The 18,005-nt window shown below is 40.6% G+C and overlaps 1 protein-coding gene across 1 annotated transcript in view; it reads left to right on the top strand.

Moving 5' to 3' along the window:
- The window catches only part of ZNF318 (zinc finger protein 318), a 26,099-nt gene extending 8,094 nt beyond the window's left edge, over positions 1–18,005 (top strand). The window contains exons 3-10 of the mRNA XM_083829621.1: positions 2,206–2,836; positions 3,961–5,385; positions 6,898–6,997; positions 7,755–8,041; positions 11,077–11,280; positions 11,756–11,855; positions 12,977–13,095; positions 13,534–18,005. Of these exons, the coding sequence (XP_083685747.1) occupies positions 2,206–2,836; positions 3,961–5,385; positions 6,898–6,997; positions 7,755–8,041; positions 11,077–11,280; positions 11,756–11,855; positions 12,977–13,095; positions 13,534–16,962 (6,295 nt within the window). The 3' untranslated portion in view covers positions 16,963–18,005. The remainder of the gene's footprint in view (positions 1–2,205; positions 2,837–3,960; positions 5,386–6,897; positions 6,998–7,754; positions 8,042–11,076; positions 11,281–11,755; positions 11,856–12,976; positions 13,096–13,533) is intronic.

Below are 18,005 nucleotides of genomic sequence, written 5' to 3'. Positions count from 1 at the left end.
CGTCTGACTTCCTATTCAAAGACTTTTAAGGTGGAGTCCTGTTGGTGGCTGACAGCAGAACACCACTGTTTATTTCTCTTTCTTTGTATACAAATAAATACATAAATATGCCAGAAAGCAAGCTTACCTTACACCGATTTTGCTTCTTTAAGGCATCATCTCTACATAGTCTGTGGTCTGTTTTCCTTCCCTGATTCTACACATTCCAGTAATTCATAGATTCTGTGGTGGGGAAGGAATTGAGATGGTCAGAGTGGTGCCACCTTGTATTTCTCCTACAGTTGCAATACACTTAGTGGACAATGCTGACTAAAAAGCACCCAAGCCAGATAAGAGGGACATATCTCTGTTGGACTGTATTTACTGAAAACATATTTCAAAGAGGCACAGTTTCTGTAAGGCAAGTAATCCTTTTTCTCACACCTCTATTTAATCTTTAGGTTTTAAATCTGTCTTTACTATTCAGACTGTTTGGAACATCCTTCTAGTTAGAAGTGCAGTAGGTTTGCTGTTCCTTTCTTTCCAAAGTATGATTTAATATTCCTTCTGCCTTGTTGCTGCAGTCAGAGTGTTTGGCAAGCATGCATGCAAACTATTTTCACAAAAATCAGCTGAAGGTGTATGGTGAAATACATCTGTGACTTGACCAGCTGTGTTCATGCAGCTCGTATAGGTATAGCAGGCTCTCACGTAAAGTGATGGTGACACTGAAGACAGATATTTGCTATTAGAACCAGATAAATACTTTTATTAAGGCTGTGAACAGCAACACTTATGTATAAAACTTAATTACAGCTCCTTTGTAGATGTTTTGGTGTTTCTGGAAAGGGTGGAGATAGAGAGTTTGTTGGACATGAAAGAGGTTCCATCTAATACCACAGATACCAGTGTACGCCATATTTGCTAAGATGTGTGTTAGACCAGTAAAGCAGCTAACAACATATGAAATACTTTGCAGTGATGTAGGTAAGAGGTGAAGCGTAGTTTTGTGTTAATTTTGTTCTTAAATATGCATATGTAAACTATGACTATACTGAAGAAAAAGACCTTATCTGTTCATGTCAGTTATTTCTTAGTCTGGTGACTTTAAAAACTGGGGCTATAATTTATCTGCAGATTTTTATTTATTTTTTTAAGATGTCATCTGGCATGATTTTATTGGTCTCTTCTCAGATCTATCAAGGGACTTTTCTTAGTAGAAGCAGATGATTTTTGGGGATTCAGGCAATCATACATAGTTTATCTCAAGTTGATGTCTTGCTCACACAGACATTTTTCTAGGGTTTTTGTCTCACTGATTTCACTTAGCAAGCACATTCACTTGGAGGATCTTGATAGATTTTTGAAGTATCTGAGAATAAAACCAGCAGTTGGTAACAAGTGCGTTTTGCTTCTGCCTGATCTAAATGACAGCACTAGCGAAGTTTTTAGGGGCTGAGGGAAAAGAGCTTGATTAAAACAGTAATCCTAGTTGGAAGTGTCTGTAGGAATAGGTCCAACAGAAGATACACCAAGAGATAGAGCTAGCTATTCCAGTGTTGTGCTAGTTGCAAATCTACCGTGTACAATGCATGGGCTGGAACAAAGGTATGATACTAGTACATTTACTACCCCTCATTCATAGATATCTTATAAAAAACTGTGCTTGTTTTGGGGTAAAGCAGTCCATGTGATTGTGACAGTCCTGCCTACAGATCTGTTGCAACAGAAAATGTTGCCAGAATTTGTGGTCCTTTTCCACAGCTGAAGATAAAAAGAGAATCTGGTTGCATGTGCCAGTGTGAAACTGAATTACACCTTGAATAATTCATATGAAATGTGACCATGGCATCTTGCTGCGAGAGGTGAGGAAAGGGATTGTGGTCTGAAATATGATAGCAATGTTTTTTTTTTAAATGTGTAGTATTTCTCCTTCACAGAAATAAATCCATCCTATCAGTTTTTCAAGGCTCTCTTTCTGCAGTGTGAGTTGAATTGTTCGTGTCACTGTATTTGCAGGTGACTTCATAGGAAGGAAGTATATTACCATTAAAAACATCAACCCTCCCTCACCCCTGCCCCTTAAGTACATAAAATGTTGCTTCTGTTTAGCGATGGAGATGCTATTCTGAAACTTATTTGGAAATTTCTTGCTCTTGAGTAAGAATAAGACATAGTTGATTCTGACTCAAGCCCTTATGTTTGTTCTATGCTTCTCTTATACAGGGATGACATGGCTGATGGCCCTATATTCACTAGGGGTCTGTCATGCTCTCGAGGCCTTGAGAGATACCCGTCGCATGAAGACCAACCTTCAAGTCCCTTCATGAGACATGATGAAGACTACCGCAACCGCGATGTTTTTCTCCATCGTTCAGATTATAGTCCGCATTACGGTCGTCGAGAAGAGCTACCTCGTGGGTCTGACAGAGATGGTGACAAGCTCAGGAAATCCTCCTATCCATCAAGGCCAGAAGAGAGGGGACGAGAAATAAAGCGTCCGCGGTACGAAAAAGATGAGAAGATGCATGGTGTGAGTGGAGAGCATCAGGGTTTCTCATCGGGAACACGAAACTATCGCAGACGAAGCCGCAGCCGCAGTAGAAGCCCAAGCCCGTCATACCTGAATGAAGAATTCCGAGAGCTTGACCGTGCCAGGAGGAAAAGAGAAGAAGAAGAACGTAGCAGAAACTTGAATCATGATGTTTCAGGCAGTGGTTATGTGATCCCAGGCTTGACTAACGCACTACAGACTTCTGAGCCTCGTTATACATACAGGCCTGAGGAAATACCATCCATGCCCAAAAAATCCATCTTGAAGAAACGAGTGGAGATGGAAGTAGAGTCTCCTATTCAGGTTTGATCACTGTCTGTCTGTCTCTACACTTCTACTTTCCAAAACAGTCACTTCCTGATACAGAATATTAGTTTTATTTCCAAAACAGAAAAGTCAAATCTTTATGTTTACTTGTCTTTGAGAGGACAGGCATCTTTTTGCAGGCCTGTATGATTTAGAATTGCATTGGAAACTTTAAATGGTGAAGGCAGTTAATCAGGGATCATATATCTATAAAATCTAAGGCAGAATGAAATGTCCTTGTTGAAATGCAGCCCAGCATGCCAAAATCTGGGCCAGCTTTATAGAAAAGCTGAGTTATTTTTTACACAGACAGTCAGGACATTGATCGAAGCTCTCTGCCTGTCACAGTGCCTCTTTCTGTTTGTTTATAAACCTAGAGAACCGCCTGATGAATCCTCAGTATCTCTGGCTGAAAACACCTTTGAGTTTCCTTATTTTTTCTCTTTAGACTGTAGGCTGATATTAACCCTATTTAATTTGTACCCGAGCTATACCTATTGAATCTCAAAATTAGAGCAATGTAAAGGCATGCAGTTGGGACCACTGTGATAAATTAACCATTTTCTTTTCTCATGTTTTAGCACATCACTTTTGATCTGCTTGTTATACTGATCTATTTGGTTTGATGGTGACATATTTATATCAGGAGGTCCTCCAATACTGAGGATCCCATTCTATACCTGTTAATGGAAATCCTATTTAATTTGGTATCAATTACACATATCTGAAGAAGTGGTTAGGAACAACCCCAGTACAATTACTCTCACCTGTCTGAAGGTGTAATATACTATTTGTGACGAAACTCAAAGCATAGCTGAATTTATGTCATGGCATTTCAACTTAGAAGTTTTGGTTCTGAAACTTGCCAAAAAGTTAATAAAATGTAGTTGTGATTTTGTGTGTTCTCTGAGATAAGCTTTCATTGCTGGACATGACATTCCAGAACCACTAGACAATTTTTTTTTGTAATCTTCTCTATTCTCATTCAACTGTGTATTGTCTTTTCTAACCCTTCTCTTCAACAGTGAACTTGAGGAGAAATTGTCACATTCCTTTGTTCTGCAAGGTGAATAGTCCCCTCAGAGGGTGCTGTAGTAAATAATAACTTCTCTGTCTTTCAGCCTGAGGGCTTTTCTAGCAGCCCTGCTCCCAGCAAGGATCTTCCTCTTCTTTCTAGTCATTCGTCTTTGCCCCAGAGCAACAGCACAGCTCCTTTTGCCTCTGAAGTGGAGAACTTTCTCAAACGGTTTAACAAAGACTCTGTTGTGGAGTCTGCAAACAAGGAATTGCGTGACGGTTTATATGAGTGGAGCCCACTTTCTGGAGCTCCCAAAGATGCTTTCACATTTGAAGAGAAGTTTGGAAGCTTCTTAAGTCACAAGGAGAAAATAGAAGCCAAATCAGAACCTGCTGATCGCCACACGGACTTCTTGCTGCCTCATGAGAGGGCCAGTCAGGATGGCAGTGGTTTCTCCCGAATTTTGGGCATGATGGCTGATTCTGTCAGTGCTCAGGAGAAGAGGAGGCGTAGTTTTCCTGACATTGAAGATGAAGAGAAATTTCTTTATGGTGATGAGGATGAAGACATCAAAACTGAATCTCTCCCTGTTCAGAAGCTCCCAGTGAGTTGTGGCAATGAGATAATAAGCCAGAAAGTGAGCCCACCTCCTACTCCTGCTCCAGCTGTCAAGCTGGATCCTTTAGAAGAGCCTAATGCTGAGTACGCAAAGATCCACGACTTACTCAAAACCATTGGACTTGATATTGGCGTTGCTGAAATTGGAAAACTGGCTGTCCGCACTCAGGAACGCCTTCATGGCAAAAAGTTGGCATCTCGTTCTCCTGACCGCCGCTCTGCAGATCTTCGCAGACTGGACCACTGGGACTTGCGTCGCAGCCGAAGCGACACTCGGTCTCCAGAGTCAGGCCAGCAGCGCTCAGCGTCACCTGCCATCTCTTTCCAGCAGTCTAAAGATGCATCCTCTCTTCAGAAATCAGAGTATGCTAAGAACAAGCCAGTGGGACAGGACATACCTCCATGCGCACCAGAACAGCCTCTTCCTCCTGTTTCTCTCATTCCCTCAGTTCCACCAGCTCCCGCTAATTTGCCACCTACACCTACTTCTGTTTCCCAATACCAAATTCCCAACTATTCCCAGTTCACTGCCGCTCAGATGCCCCAAAACTATCCACCTCCCACAATGGCTCCTCCGGGGTATGATGCATACGGGCATTATATGGCTTATGCAGCCCCAGGCTGGCCCATGTACCCCCCTACCCAGCAGCCTAATCCTACGCTGCCAGAGGCTCACGGGCTTCTTACTATGGCCATGTCAGCAAACCCCACGCGTCCCAACCTCCGGGTGATTGAGACGGTCTCTATGGGAAAGAATGTCCCTGATTTGAAAAGAGATGGTTCTGTGCTTGTTCATGTCCCTACCACTCCTGCTCATTCCAAAGTGCCCCTTCGTCTGTCTTCACACAATCTGAAAAGTACTACCGAAAAGATGTCAGATGAAAAAAATCGGGCAGCTCAGAAGCAGAAGGTATGTCATCTAGTCTAATATATTAAAATACGTCAGGCTGCTTGCTTACTGGGGTAAAAGCTTTTCCTCTTTAGATGCACTTTTTTTTTTCCTCCTGAGTCGTTCCAGTTTAAAGGCAGTTAAACTATATTTGCTTTTGCTAAAGATTTCCAGGCATTTGTCTGTTTACTCTGTAACAATTTTAAAAATAGATGCAAAATCCCCATAGTAGCACACCTATAGGTTACAGCTCTGATACACACTGGTAGCTTGCCTGTGTGTCTTGGTACAACTTCTGGGGCTCTGTCTGTGATAACAGAGTTCTTTGGCTTGGGTTTAGTCCAGTTTTTTACTGGGGTGGCTTGGAGTATAAAAGCTTGCATGCTCCTATGCTGGCAAAAGACCCCAAATGACAGAACGATGGTTTGCTGATTAAAAATAATCATCGTCATCATCATCTTGTGCTATTCAAGAAGTGGCCTAACTGTGTTGGTGGAACATCTTCCCCTGGTATATACAGTGGTTACTGCAGGCACGATCTAAGGATCCTGCCAACATTTACATTGCTATAATAGTAGTGATCCTCTAGTGAAGACAAGGCCTTGGATCGTTTCTAGCTTGTTCATGGGAGGAGTCAGTTGTAAGCTTTGGGAGCATTGTGAAGGTAAACAAAATTGGGATTTGTCTCTTGAAAAATGATGTTGGGAAGGAAACTGAAGGAACTTTTCAGGTTTTATTTTAGCATACTGCCTGGTTTCCTTTGGTAAGAATGGATGCAAACAGGTGAAAATTGGGTGTGTGAGCTCCTCCTACTAGTCTTTACCTTACTGAGCAAGAAACAAACCTCATCCAGGTGTTTAATTTCAGACACTTATGCCTGCAAAATACATTTGGTGGTACAGTTAAGATCAGGTTGAGGCAGAAGCCTGAGAGATAGCTAAAATTGAACAGAGTCAAAGCAGAAGGCAAGGTGAAGGGCTGTGAAGTCTTTTGTCAGTGATGGAATATACGAGCTGTAGAGATGCTGCGTGAGTTTTGAATAGCGGTTTAACACTGGTCTTGCTGAGCCCTGTAAGAAGGTAATCAGCTGAGTCTGAGTGCCGTTGGAAAAACAAAAGAGCATTGGAGAAATACGCTAGCCAAATTACCACATTTAGAAAAGAGGTGGCATAGCCTGCTAACACATTAGAATGAGAAATGTTTTCTGTCTTACCAGTGGCTGAATTACAAAACTCAGAACTACAGTTTCTACGGTGGTTCTTGCTAGTGGCAGCAACAGTGCTATTAAGTTGGTCTGTCTGAATCAGGGCAAGAAAAAACACCTTCATACACGGTTGAAGCATGGGCATAGATAAAGTTACCTACAGATGCAAACCAAGAGAACTATTTGTTGTATTAAAAACACGGGAACATTCTGAGAACAGTGAGCAGTGTTCTGTGACTGGCACACTGAGGTCTTGCTGTCATTTTTGCAAGAGTGATTAACTTGTGTTGGGAAGAGAAGAAAATCCAGTCCTCTTGCGATCTGTTTAGGTGATAGAAGAGAGAGAAAAACTGAAGAATGAACGAGAAGCACGGCAAAAGAAGCTCTATTATCTCAAGACTGAATTGGACAGGCTTCGTAAACAGCAAGGTATGGCAAGTCTACTCTCCATTTTTTTTTCTACCAGCATTTTTTTCTTCCTGCTAGGAGAAGCAAAGACCAAAATATATAGGCTATAATTTATAACTAATATTTTCATACTCTTGGCAGTGCAGAATTCTTGAGAAAGCAATGACCTAATTAATGTATTAAAATTAATGATGTCAAAATTTGACTGTTACACTGAAGCATGCAGTTGCTCTTGCATCTTCTTCAGCAGCTTGATAGGTTAAAAGACTTGCAGTTTGTGCGTTTTAGCGCTTTTTTAGAAGAAGTGAGAAGTAGCAGCTGAAGACATGTGAGCATGTCTTTCAATTTTTTATGAATCTTATTTGGAGAAGGAAAAGTCCTCTCTGTACAGAGTGAGCTTATATTATTTTAAAACATTTGATCCAAGTAAATAATAATTTTCACCTCTGGAAAATGATCTTTTCAGGTTATAATGTACGATTAACTTAGAAAACATGTTTGCTTCTTTGGTCAAGCAGCGAAATAGTAATTAAATTGATCCTCTCTCTTGAGGATTATGGTGCCTCTGTTAGGGGTGTATATAAAGACAACCCTTATAGAGCTGGATTTTGCCGATTTAGTGATGCTGTACCTAAGAGTCAGTTCCACCTTCACAAAGGTCAACATTTAACTGTAGTATTTTGCGTTGGTATTTTACTTGTTGCTGGAATAGTCATACAGATCTTGAGACAATTTTCTTGTTACATTGCCAACTATTCTACTTCCTTGACTGGTTTAGGAGAGATGTTGAGGAAGAAACGTCGTGAGAAAGATGGACACAAAGACCCCTTGTTGGTTGAGGTGAACAGACTGCAAGAGAATATTATGAAGGAGATTTCAGAGCTCCATAAAGAATCTGATGCAGCTGAGAAGAAGCAGTCTGAGCTTGACAAAGTAGCACAGATCCTGGGGATTAACATATTTGAAAAACCCCGGAAACCATCTGTGGAAACCAAAGATTCCTCAGAAAAGAACAGCAAGTCAGAAAATGCAAAAGGTGTGGAGAAGGCATCTTCCTCCAATAAGGTAAAATCTTCTGGCTTGTATGCTAATGATTTTCCCACTAAGAGAAGAGGGCAGTGGTGAAACAGCTGCTCCCAAACATTTAATAGAAGGTTCATTTGATGTCATTTGTTACCACATCTCATATTCTGATTTTGATTGTGTATGCAGGTGAGAGTAAATGTATCACTCTTTATAATTTCTCTCAAGAGTTTGTGCAATTCGGTACCACATACTGTTTTTGCTCTTGGTTTTGCTGAGGTGTTGGTTGGATGGAACATTAGCGTAAGTGTTCGCAGCTGTTAGGTCTCAACTCCATACCAGGAGGACAGATTTGTTCTCTACAACATTTCTGGCATGGCCTGCCAGGAAGGAATATTTGTCTGAGCGCTCTGCAAGTTTGGAGCATGTTAGTCTTCTCACCAGGTGATGATATTAACAAATCAGGGCAAGACTTAAATATGATTGTCGTCTTAACATGATTATTACATACGTGCTATAAGTTTTTCTTACAAAATGTCAGTATGTATCATTATGGTCTCTCTGACGTGGTCTCTGAGAGGTTAACAGACAAGAAAAAACTTAACATGTTCCAGAAAGTTTTTACTCTGGAAGTAGGGTATGATGTTAGTAGCATCTGAAAGGTTATGTGTGCGTTCAGGAGATTAATGATGTCGCTTTTCTATATATACTTAATTATGTAACTGGTATGGATGATGGGAGATGACAGATGCTTTTTGCGTAGGCCTGACCTTACTGTGTATTTTTTGTGGAGGTGAAAGTGTTAGTAGGGTAAGAGGTGACTCCTACAAGGCAACTCAGATCTGTGAACCCTGGAAACTTTTCCTTATGCTTCATCATGGTCTGGTTCAGGGAACTCATTAGATGCCTTTTATTTTAAGGCTTCTTTTGTGTTTTTTTTTTTGTTTGTTTGTTTCTTGAAACATCACCAGTGTCCAGTATCCACTTACCTTTACAAATTATTTGCATCAGACGTCAAATGGTAAAACTAAAGTAGACAAGAATGTCTGTTAAATCCTACATTGCGTTAAGTTATATTGTTTTCTTTTCTTGAGATATGGCATGTGTGAATGTATCCTACATTATTTTAACTTACATTGTTTGTGTTGTCTGAACCCATAATGACCTGATCCTTCTTCGTAGTTCCTTATTTTAACATGGAGAATTCTCAGTTCTGATCAAGAACACATAATATTTTCAGATATCTGCAGGCACATAAGACACTGCCCTGAGTCTCTAAGATTCACCTTGTCATTCTGATTGTTAACTTATATTTTAGTGGAAAAAAAAGAAGGTGCGGGCCTTTGGACACTGTGGTCAGTTTACTTGGCCAACCTAAGGGCAAAAACATTTATGCCTTTCTGCATCTTTGCAAGCTACCTTTTGGTCCCTTGCTGCCCAGCTTGTGTTTGTCTATTGTAGTTACAAAGTGCAAAGGTAAAGCTAGCCTAGTTGTACCAAACTACATCTGAGTTTTATCTCAAGTTTCTGTTGATGTGGAGGTGATATTCTGTGATCTGGAAGCTGCTTATTTTTTTGCTGAATGTGGAAGCACAAACGGGTTAGAGTTGGCTGTCACTCATCCATTTGAGAAGCATTGTTTTTAAAGTTCTGCTTGAGGTAGTATTTTATAGGGTATACTGGGTGGATGTATGTACGTAAATAACATAAAAGAAAACACTTTTCAGACATCATGAACATCCTTCCATGCATTTCCTGCAGATCATAAGTTGATCTTCTCATTGTTTAAGAAAATGTAAGCTTTGCTAAGTTCCTGCAGACAGAATATTTGCAAATATTCACTGGGTCACTTCCTACTCTGCTACCAACAGCTAGATTGTACTGGCACGTGTATACCTATGGGGCACATAGTGGCATGGATGTGTCTTCATTGTTTGATTTACAGTGTATGTTTCATGAAATATTATTAAAAGGAGAGAATCTAGTAAGGCAGATGTTATTTAACGATTATGAATCTGCTTAAGTAAATTTGTTTGACACCGATACTGAATAACCTGGAAATTATACAACTAATTTGGGCCTGCTAAGTTCTGGAAAAATGCTGTTCTTTCCAGACTGCTATGCAGATTAGAAATAATAACATGATGAGCTTTCAGCCATTGAGAATGTCAATCAAAACTCAAAATACACCGATTACTTTCCAGTGATATTATAATATAAATTAACAGGGCTCATTCATTGCCTATATCAGGGATTATTTATTTTGCTATTCTGCAGTGTTATTGTACGGGGATTATTTGTTTTGCTACTCTGCAATGTTACTGTACGGGGATTATTTGTTTTGCTATTCTGCAATGTTAGCATACATCAAGATTCTGAGCAAAATGTATTGATTTTGGCTAGAGTCCTGAAACGTCTGTGTATCGCTGTATGGCGTCTTTCTGTACAAATCAATGCAAGTGTAAGTATCACACGCTTAAATCACAAGATGCTTCACCATATATGCATAGGTAATTAACAAAACACCATCTTTTTATTATGGTTAAGCAATGGGTTTTCTGGAGAATTCAGGCACTCTCAAATAGTCTGATAAAGCTGATGGCGTTAAATGCTTCTAGTCAACTAACTCTTACTTCCTTTTTCATTCTGCTTTCATCCAAGCTACTTTTACAGTAACTTCTGAGCGTTTATAGGGGAATTTCTAAGTGCCTTTAGGTGTTCTGGGCACTGTTTGGCTAGTATGGTGTATTGGAACTATTGAAATTTTTATGTGAAAGTCATGAAGTGGGAAGGGTGCATGCCATAGGGGATTTGTTCATTTGGTTCCTCGATTGCCTACAACCATCCAGCCATTACATCTGGGAGCCTTACTGGAAGCTCTTCACTGTGGCCTCGCAGCGTCTTAGTCGGCAATACCAGCTCTCTGAAACAATGGAATTAGCCTGGGCGCTGAAAAGCAGGTGATATATACTTTTTTTTTTGTGCGTGTGGCTTCTGCTGGAGGCAGGTTCTGAGTTCCAGAGCGTTCTGTCTGTCCTGCCTTGTCTTAGAGAAGTGTTTCCTTTTGTTCAATCTAGGAATCAAAACCAGCTAATGAAAAGTCCAGAGGTAGAAGCCCGAAGCCAGCAGAATCCTCTACACAGTCCTCCAAACATCCTTTCCAGTTGGCCAATATTTATGAATATTATGATGCAGGGAACCACTGGTGCAAAGACTGCAATACCATCTGCGGAACCATGTTTGACTTTTTCACACACATGCATAATAAGAAACACAGACAGGTATGTGGCAGGCTTCCTTCACTAAGTGCATTTCATATCGCTATAAATATTAACACTAAAACATACATCACAGAGCTACGTTTTACAAGAGAATCTGAATTAACGAACCCAAGAAGCTGCTTATTAAATTCTTTTACCCTAATGTTGGACTCGAGCAGTTTGTACAGTTACCGGTGTGTTCCGACTAATGTAAACGGGGCTTATGTTCAGTTCACATGGGACCTAGTGTTTGATATTTGTGTTTCGTGTTTGCCTGTCCTTTGATATCATTTACATTTTACCCTTTTCACAGGTTATTTTCTCATAATAAATTGCAGAATGGGAGGGGAAAGAGGAAAACATAGTTCCTATAAATAATTGCACGTTGATTTTAATGTTCGGTGTTCTGAAAGGATGTTAAAAAGGAAAAAGACAAGTGTAGTTGCCATGCTAGTGTAATATATGAGCCTGTATACCTCTGTCACTGTGCAAATAGACCCTGGATCCTTACAACAGACCTTGGGCTTCGAAGACCCAGAGTGAGACCAAACAAGACTCCATAAAACGCATCGATAAGATAACTGTTCCTGCCAAAGGTATGTTATTTTTTTAAAAAACTTGGGTTTCTTCTCCCTTAGCCCTCCAGCAGGTTCCAGTGACTCAGAGAAAGGAATTTCAAAACGTTATTTCAAAACTTTACCTAGTTACAGGAGCACATATAGATACTGTATTTTTAGGTCAATGGCAGATCATTTGATTTTCTTGTGAAAAAAGTCATGGAGCAAGAGTATAGGAAAACATAGAAGAGGTTCCTTCTTTTCTCTTTAGGATTTAGTCTTTATTTTGAATACTGGGTGACTTTTTTCCAGTGTAGTTCTGAAGTGATTTTTGCTAACATTAGAATTTGGTTCAGAATATGACCACAAAGGCTTGCTGTGTTTGAGCAGATCTTGTGGAATACTCCACACAGTCTTGTAACAGACTCTTCGATTCAGTACATTTTGTGTAAAGGTGTCTCTGAAGAATTACTGATGAGTGTTTGGTGCAGTGTGAGTACAGAGAATGTGAAAAAGCAATATGGAAGGGGCTGTAAGTCATTTGTAAATTCATATAGGATTTAAAATCTGACTCAATGCAAATCAATGATTTACATTCAGTCAATGAATGATTAAATAGGCCTGCTGGTGATCAATCTCAGTTTGTTTATGTTACCTAGTTTTAGTAGTGTCTGCCCGAGAGAGGATCTGCAGTGTGTTAGATAACTGCAGCAGGTTCTGTAGGCCCAGGGGTGCAGTCTTGCTGAACTTCAGTGGAAATGCTTGTGTTCTTTTTATAAGCCAGGTGTTTAGAATTTGAGCAGACTACACCACAAAGATGGTAAATAGATAAATACTGTAGGAAGTATTAACTTATTTGGATAGAGGGTAGCTTTGAAGAGCTATGAAGAGCTATAGCTATAGAGGATAGCTATATGAAGAGCACTAAAATAATTTTTTGAATCATACTAATCAAGCTTCTTCACTTTATGTGATTGTTCCTGGTAGTGGTGTTTACCATACTGTAAGTGTAAGGAGAGCACCATTATCTGCTTCAAAAGTGTGAACAGGAACATTGCTGGAGGTTTTGCTGTTATTCTTTGATATGTTTATTTGGCTCTGTTAAGAACTTGGCATCTTTGAAATTTTGTTTCTCTGATTGTTTTCTTCGGCCTTTCCAGGCTCTGAGTTTCTGATTCCCATCACTGGATATTATTGCCAGCTCTGTCATGAATTTTTTGGAGATCAAATCTCAGCAGAGCAGCATGTGAAAAGTCATCCCCACAATGAGAAATACAAGGTTCGTAACTGATGTACCAGGAGTGTGTCATTCCTTTTGTTAGCTTCTATTTGCTCTGTCTTCTTTTCCTGAAGAATTACATTTGACTTGATGTGTATGTATTTGGTTACCTTCACTATATTGTACTGAACAAACTGAGCGGAACTTCCCACTACATAGAGACTAATCTTTCATCCACATGAGGTTAAATTGCGTTCAAGTCCCAGTGTTGATTTTCACTCTTAAGTAGAGTGACAGCTCTGCTGCAAGCCACCACTCAGTTCGCATTAAACTACAGAATGTGGAGTTTGTAGCATCTCGTTTTTTTGGTAGGAAGAAATTCTCTGCTCTCTCAGTGTTGAGATGGCACTTATGTAACAAGGCAAAACTGTAACAGAGCTGAATTGATTTATTTTCTCCTGGAACCAGTTGCTAAAATTGTGCCATTTATTTCCACAGAAATACATAGATGAAAACCCACTCTATGAAGAGAGGAGAAATCTAGACCGTCAGGCTGGATTGGCTGTAGTTCTGGAAACAGAGCGCAGGCGGCAGAGTGAGCTGAAGCGGAAACTGGTCGAGAAACAGAAAGAAGAGAAGGATGAGAAGAAACCAAAAATAATAAAGAAAGAGGAAACAAAGAACATCCCGGAGCTTGGAGAAGGGGCAAATGAAACTCAAGGCAAAATAGATTCTTCTGGGCGAAAAATGGGTATCAAGCTTAAGCTGAAGAAGGAAGAGAAGGAGGAGAAAAAAGAAGAAAAGAAAGAGGAACCTAAAAAGGAATCAAGTCAGATGTCCTTTGGGAAATTCAGCTGGAAAAAGACTGAGAGGGGGGAGGATAAAGGCCTAGGAGTAGCTATTCCGAAGGAGGAGGGTGTGGAAGGAATCAAAGAGGAGAATAAATGTCAGTCTGGGAAACTCCATGCCAAGCCCATAGAAATCAAGCTGTCTGGGAAAACTGTTATCCCACACACTAGCCCATGGACACCAGTTGTTTCCACATCAACCCAAGCAAAAATTCTACCCAATCTTCCAGTCCCCACCATGATTTTCAGGAAATCTACTACTGCAACAGTTAGTAAACCACCACCTTTGAACACCTTTTTATCCATAAAATCCTCTGGAGCTACCACCAAGCCACTGCCTGTGGTAAAAGAAACCAATACAGATCTTGTGCTGCCTCCCGATATCATCTCAAAAGCTTTTGGAGGAGAGGAGGTAATTTTAAAGGGGTCGGAGGAGGATTTGAAAGCAGCAGAGAAAAATGAGTCTTCTCAGACTTCTGATATACCACCTCACCCACCCCTTCTACCCGCAGTCCAGCAGGCAGCTGTCATCCCTGCAGATGAAGTAGCTCCAGGTGTGTCTGAAAGTGAGCAGACAATGCTGGCAATGCTCGTGAGGCCCCCTCCGCCACCACCACCTTCAACTGCTTTTAGTGAACAGGCAAAAAAGGTAGAGAAACGAAACTCTTGCCTGGCCACAGCCAATGCTAAAGATCTCTATGATATTTTCTACAGTAGTGGTGGAAAGGGTTCAGCTGACAGCAAGCTTGCAAGTTCTGCGCTTCCAAATGGAGAAAACTCTAACCTTGCAAAACCGGCAGATTTGCCTGCAAACCCTAGAGCAAGTAATAGCTCATCCTCCTTTAAAGAGGATCAGAATGTGGCTACTGAAGTTAGCCAGGTCCTCTCAGCTAAGAGATGCTCAGAAACGGAGAAAACGGTTACTCAGCAAACTTCAGTACCTCATTCTGAAATGAGCACTGACATTGAAAATGGCATTCAGAAGGACCGAGGTCAAAAATTCCAGACTCTTTCAGCAGACGTTCAGACTAAATCGAAAGAGGAGGATTCTTGGCAGTGTAACACTCAAGTAGCGGGCAGTTGGGTTCTTGGTGAGAATCCGGCTGAAATGAACAAGAAGACACTTCAGCCTGAGCTGTCGGAAAGGTCAGTCACAGAATTGCCAGAAACAAAAACTGCTTCTGGTGTCCAGATGCCTGCAGAAATGGGACTTGTGGATGTAGCAAGCAGAGAGCAAGCAGGCAGGCAGGAATTCTGTGATCTGCAGAAAACGGAAGTCCAAGGAAAAGTTGGACAGGATGACACAAATAAAACTGCAGTTACTAAGACAAATGTTCCTGGCACTCTAGAGAAATATGAAGAGATGAAAGAAGTAAATGCAGTAAAGCCTGAGCTTAGCTTAGAACACCCAAAGACTTTATTACCTGAAACACGGAATGAAATTCAAACTTTGGGAAATTCCCATTTGGTAGAGGAAAAATTAAGTGATAGCAGTAGAACTGCTTCAAAAACTGATAGTCCACAGTTGCTCTGTGGTTCTCAAAACACTTCAAAAGAAAATGTTTTAGTAGCAGTAATGACAGAGCAGAATTCTACTGATACCCCCTTAAAAGATGCAAAATTGAACAGTGTAGCTTTGGAAGTACCTCAGCCAGGAGTCCGTGGTGAAAGTCCTCGGATTTCAGAAACCCAAAATAAGATTTTGGAATTGACAAGAAGTCCTGGTGAATGTGACACTTCCAGAACCAGTAATGGAGAAGAACAGGTCATGACAACCAGTTCTTGTTCTGAAAGTGGTTGGGAACTATCCAGTACTCCAAATATAGAAATGAAAAGTGGTTCTGATAAAATTTGTGCTTCAGAATTCACAGAGATACAGCCAGAGACATGTCTCACCGACACAGAAACTAGAAATAGCACATCAGAAGCACAAGAAAAGATAAGACCCGAACCTTCAGGCCGTGCAGTATTACATAACCAAACCCAAAGGCAAGGGGTTGCATGGTTAGTCAACGCCTGCTCAGCAAACATTGTTGAACTTAGATCCAGTGTAGAATTAGTAGTTGAAGTTGAAAAAAAATCATTAGGACACACTGGATCTGATGTAATCTTAGATGATATTTTTGCTAAGAGAGATGCAAAAGAAGTAGGGACTGCAGGATTTTCTAGGACTTGCTCTGATCTTGTCCAAGAGTCAGCAGTTGCTTTATCAGCAGATGTGTGTGTGGGGCATCTTTCAGAAGAAGCTGTCCACTCCCTAGAAAAAAAGCGTGAGGTTATAAGGACCTCAGCAGCCAACAGTGACTTCCGTCTGAATACTGCTCATTCAGGATTTAAAACTGAGCAATCTGAAAGTCTCTCTCCAAATGTTAGTGTGGATCACAAGAAAGATTCCTTGAGATCAGAAAATGTGAAACGCAATGAGACTCTGTCTGAGAAGGCAGAGCTCGAGGTCAAAAGCACTGATACCAATTTGGCAAATACTAAGGGAAAGTGTGAACACCTCAGTATCCTTTCAGCAGGACTTTTACATAAGAATATGGAAGAAGTCTCAAAACTAGAAGCTGTTGCATCCATTAGGCTGGAGTCCAGCAAAGTTAGCAAGGCGGACATTGGAAAACCAGTGGATGAAACAGAAATTACTGATGTTGCTGCATTGACTTCAGGTACTCGGGAAGATAAACTTTGCACCCAAGTTTCTCAAACAGCTGTGTCGCAGCGCGGATTGCAGTCCTCAAACAGCGACAGTACAGAAGTGGGCATGCCAGTTCTAGAAATGCAGGGCATTTCTCCTGTGTCTGAGATCCTTCTACAAGCGGAGGAGAGCAAAGGTGGTGCTGCTGAAATGCCATCACTGAGCTGTGATGGAGGCAGCACAGAAAGTCGGGCATCTGGGTGTGTGGAAACTTTCCTTCCTGGGCTCAAAGAAACACACGGAAAGAATGGTGGCTCGGGAGGCAAAGGAGTCTGCACTATCCAGACCAAGAAGACTGAGCAAACAGAAACTGCTGACAGTAGTTTGGAAGCTACAACAAATTCAGGAATCGCTGAAAGCGTAGCAGAAAGCCCAGTGGGTTGAAGTGAACCCAGCCAGCCCCAATATTTGTGGAGCCAGAGCTGGGATTATGTATATGGTTTTTTTGTTTGTTTTGTTCCAGTTGAGGGTTTTGGGTGCATTTTGCATCCTGTGGTAGGACTTGACTAAAGTGAAACTTCAGTCACCAGAAACCAGACACATACTTTATTCTGTACATAATTAATTGTGTAAAATGTTTTTCATGTGAATTTTTTGCCAATTTCTTTTCTACACTCTGCTATTAAAATGGAATATCTCGTTTATAATGCGTGCGTCTTTGTTGTTTATTTTGGGGGCTTTTATTCTTTGATCATTCTTCGATGATTTCCAGCTCACCCTTTTTCTGTCAGTAGCATTGCGAGTAGCCCAGCCTCTGGGACAAGCTCAAGAGCAGCAATTTAGAACTTGAGGAAATGGAGACTTGCAGAAGAGCTAAAACTGAAAATTTCTTTAAACTGTAATGCATGGTTTTGTTTACTTTCTTTGTTTGAAATGCAAGAAATGTGATTCAAGTTGATTTTTTTGTTTGTTTGTTTATCTGTCCTTGTGATTTGTAATTACTGTTATATTACATCTGTACTTAAGCTGTTTCATTGTATTGTATAAGCACGTGTTTGGATGCCACATCAGTAAGCAAGGGGAGAAAATCTGTCCGACTGGCTTTTGGAGAAGAAGACTAATCGGTAAGGCTCTGTGGCCTGACACCTGGACCAGACATATTGAGGTCACTTACATGATTTGAAATGGGCTTTCTTTCATTGTATTGTGATCCAGTAACTATTTGTGTTAAATCATTTAGCAGCAGCTGACCAGCTCTGAAGAAGCAGAAGATCAGAACCCTGGTGTCAGGAATTGGACTCGCTTCATGTGATAGAGACACATGCATGCCTACCCTGAATGGTCCTAGTGCTATCAAAAGCTCTAGAGTGATGGTTCTCATTTGTATAGCTTGTTAAAGACTAAAGTATTAAATGTGTTTGCTTGGATAAATATAACATTTTTATTTGTAAATTGTTTAAAAAATAAACATATGGTGGTGAACAAGA

This window comes from Anser anser (genome assembly GCF_964211835.1).
Source record: "Anser anser genome assembly, chromosome: 3".
NCBI lineage: Eukaryota > Metazoa > Chordata > Aves > Anseriformes > Anatidae > Anser > Anser anser.
This window is presented reverse-complemented; position numbering and strand designations above follow the sequence as displayed.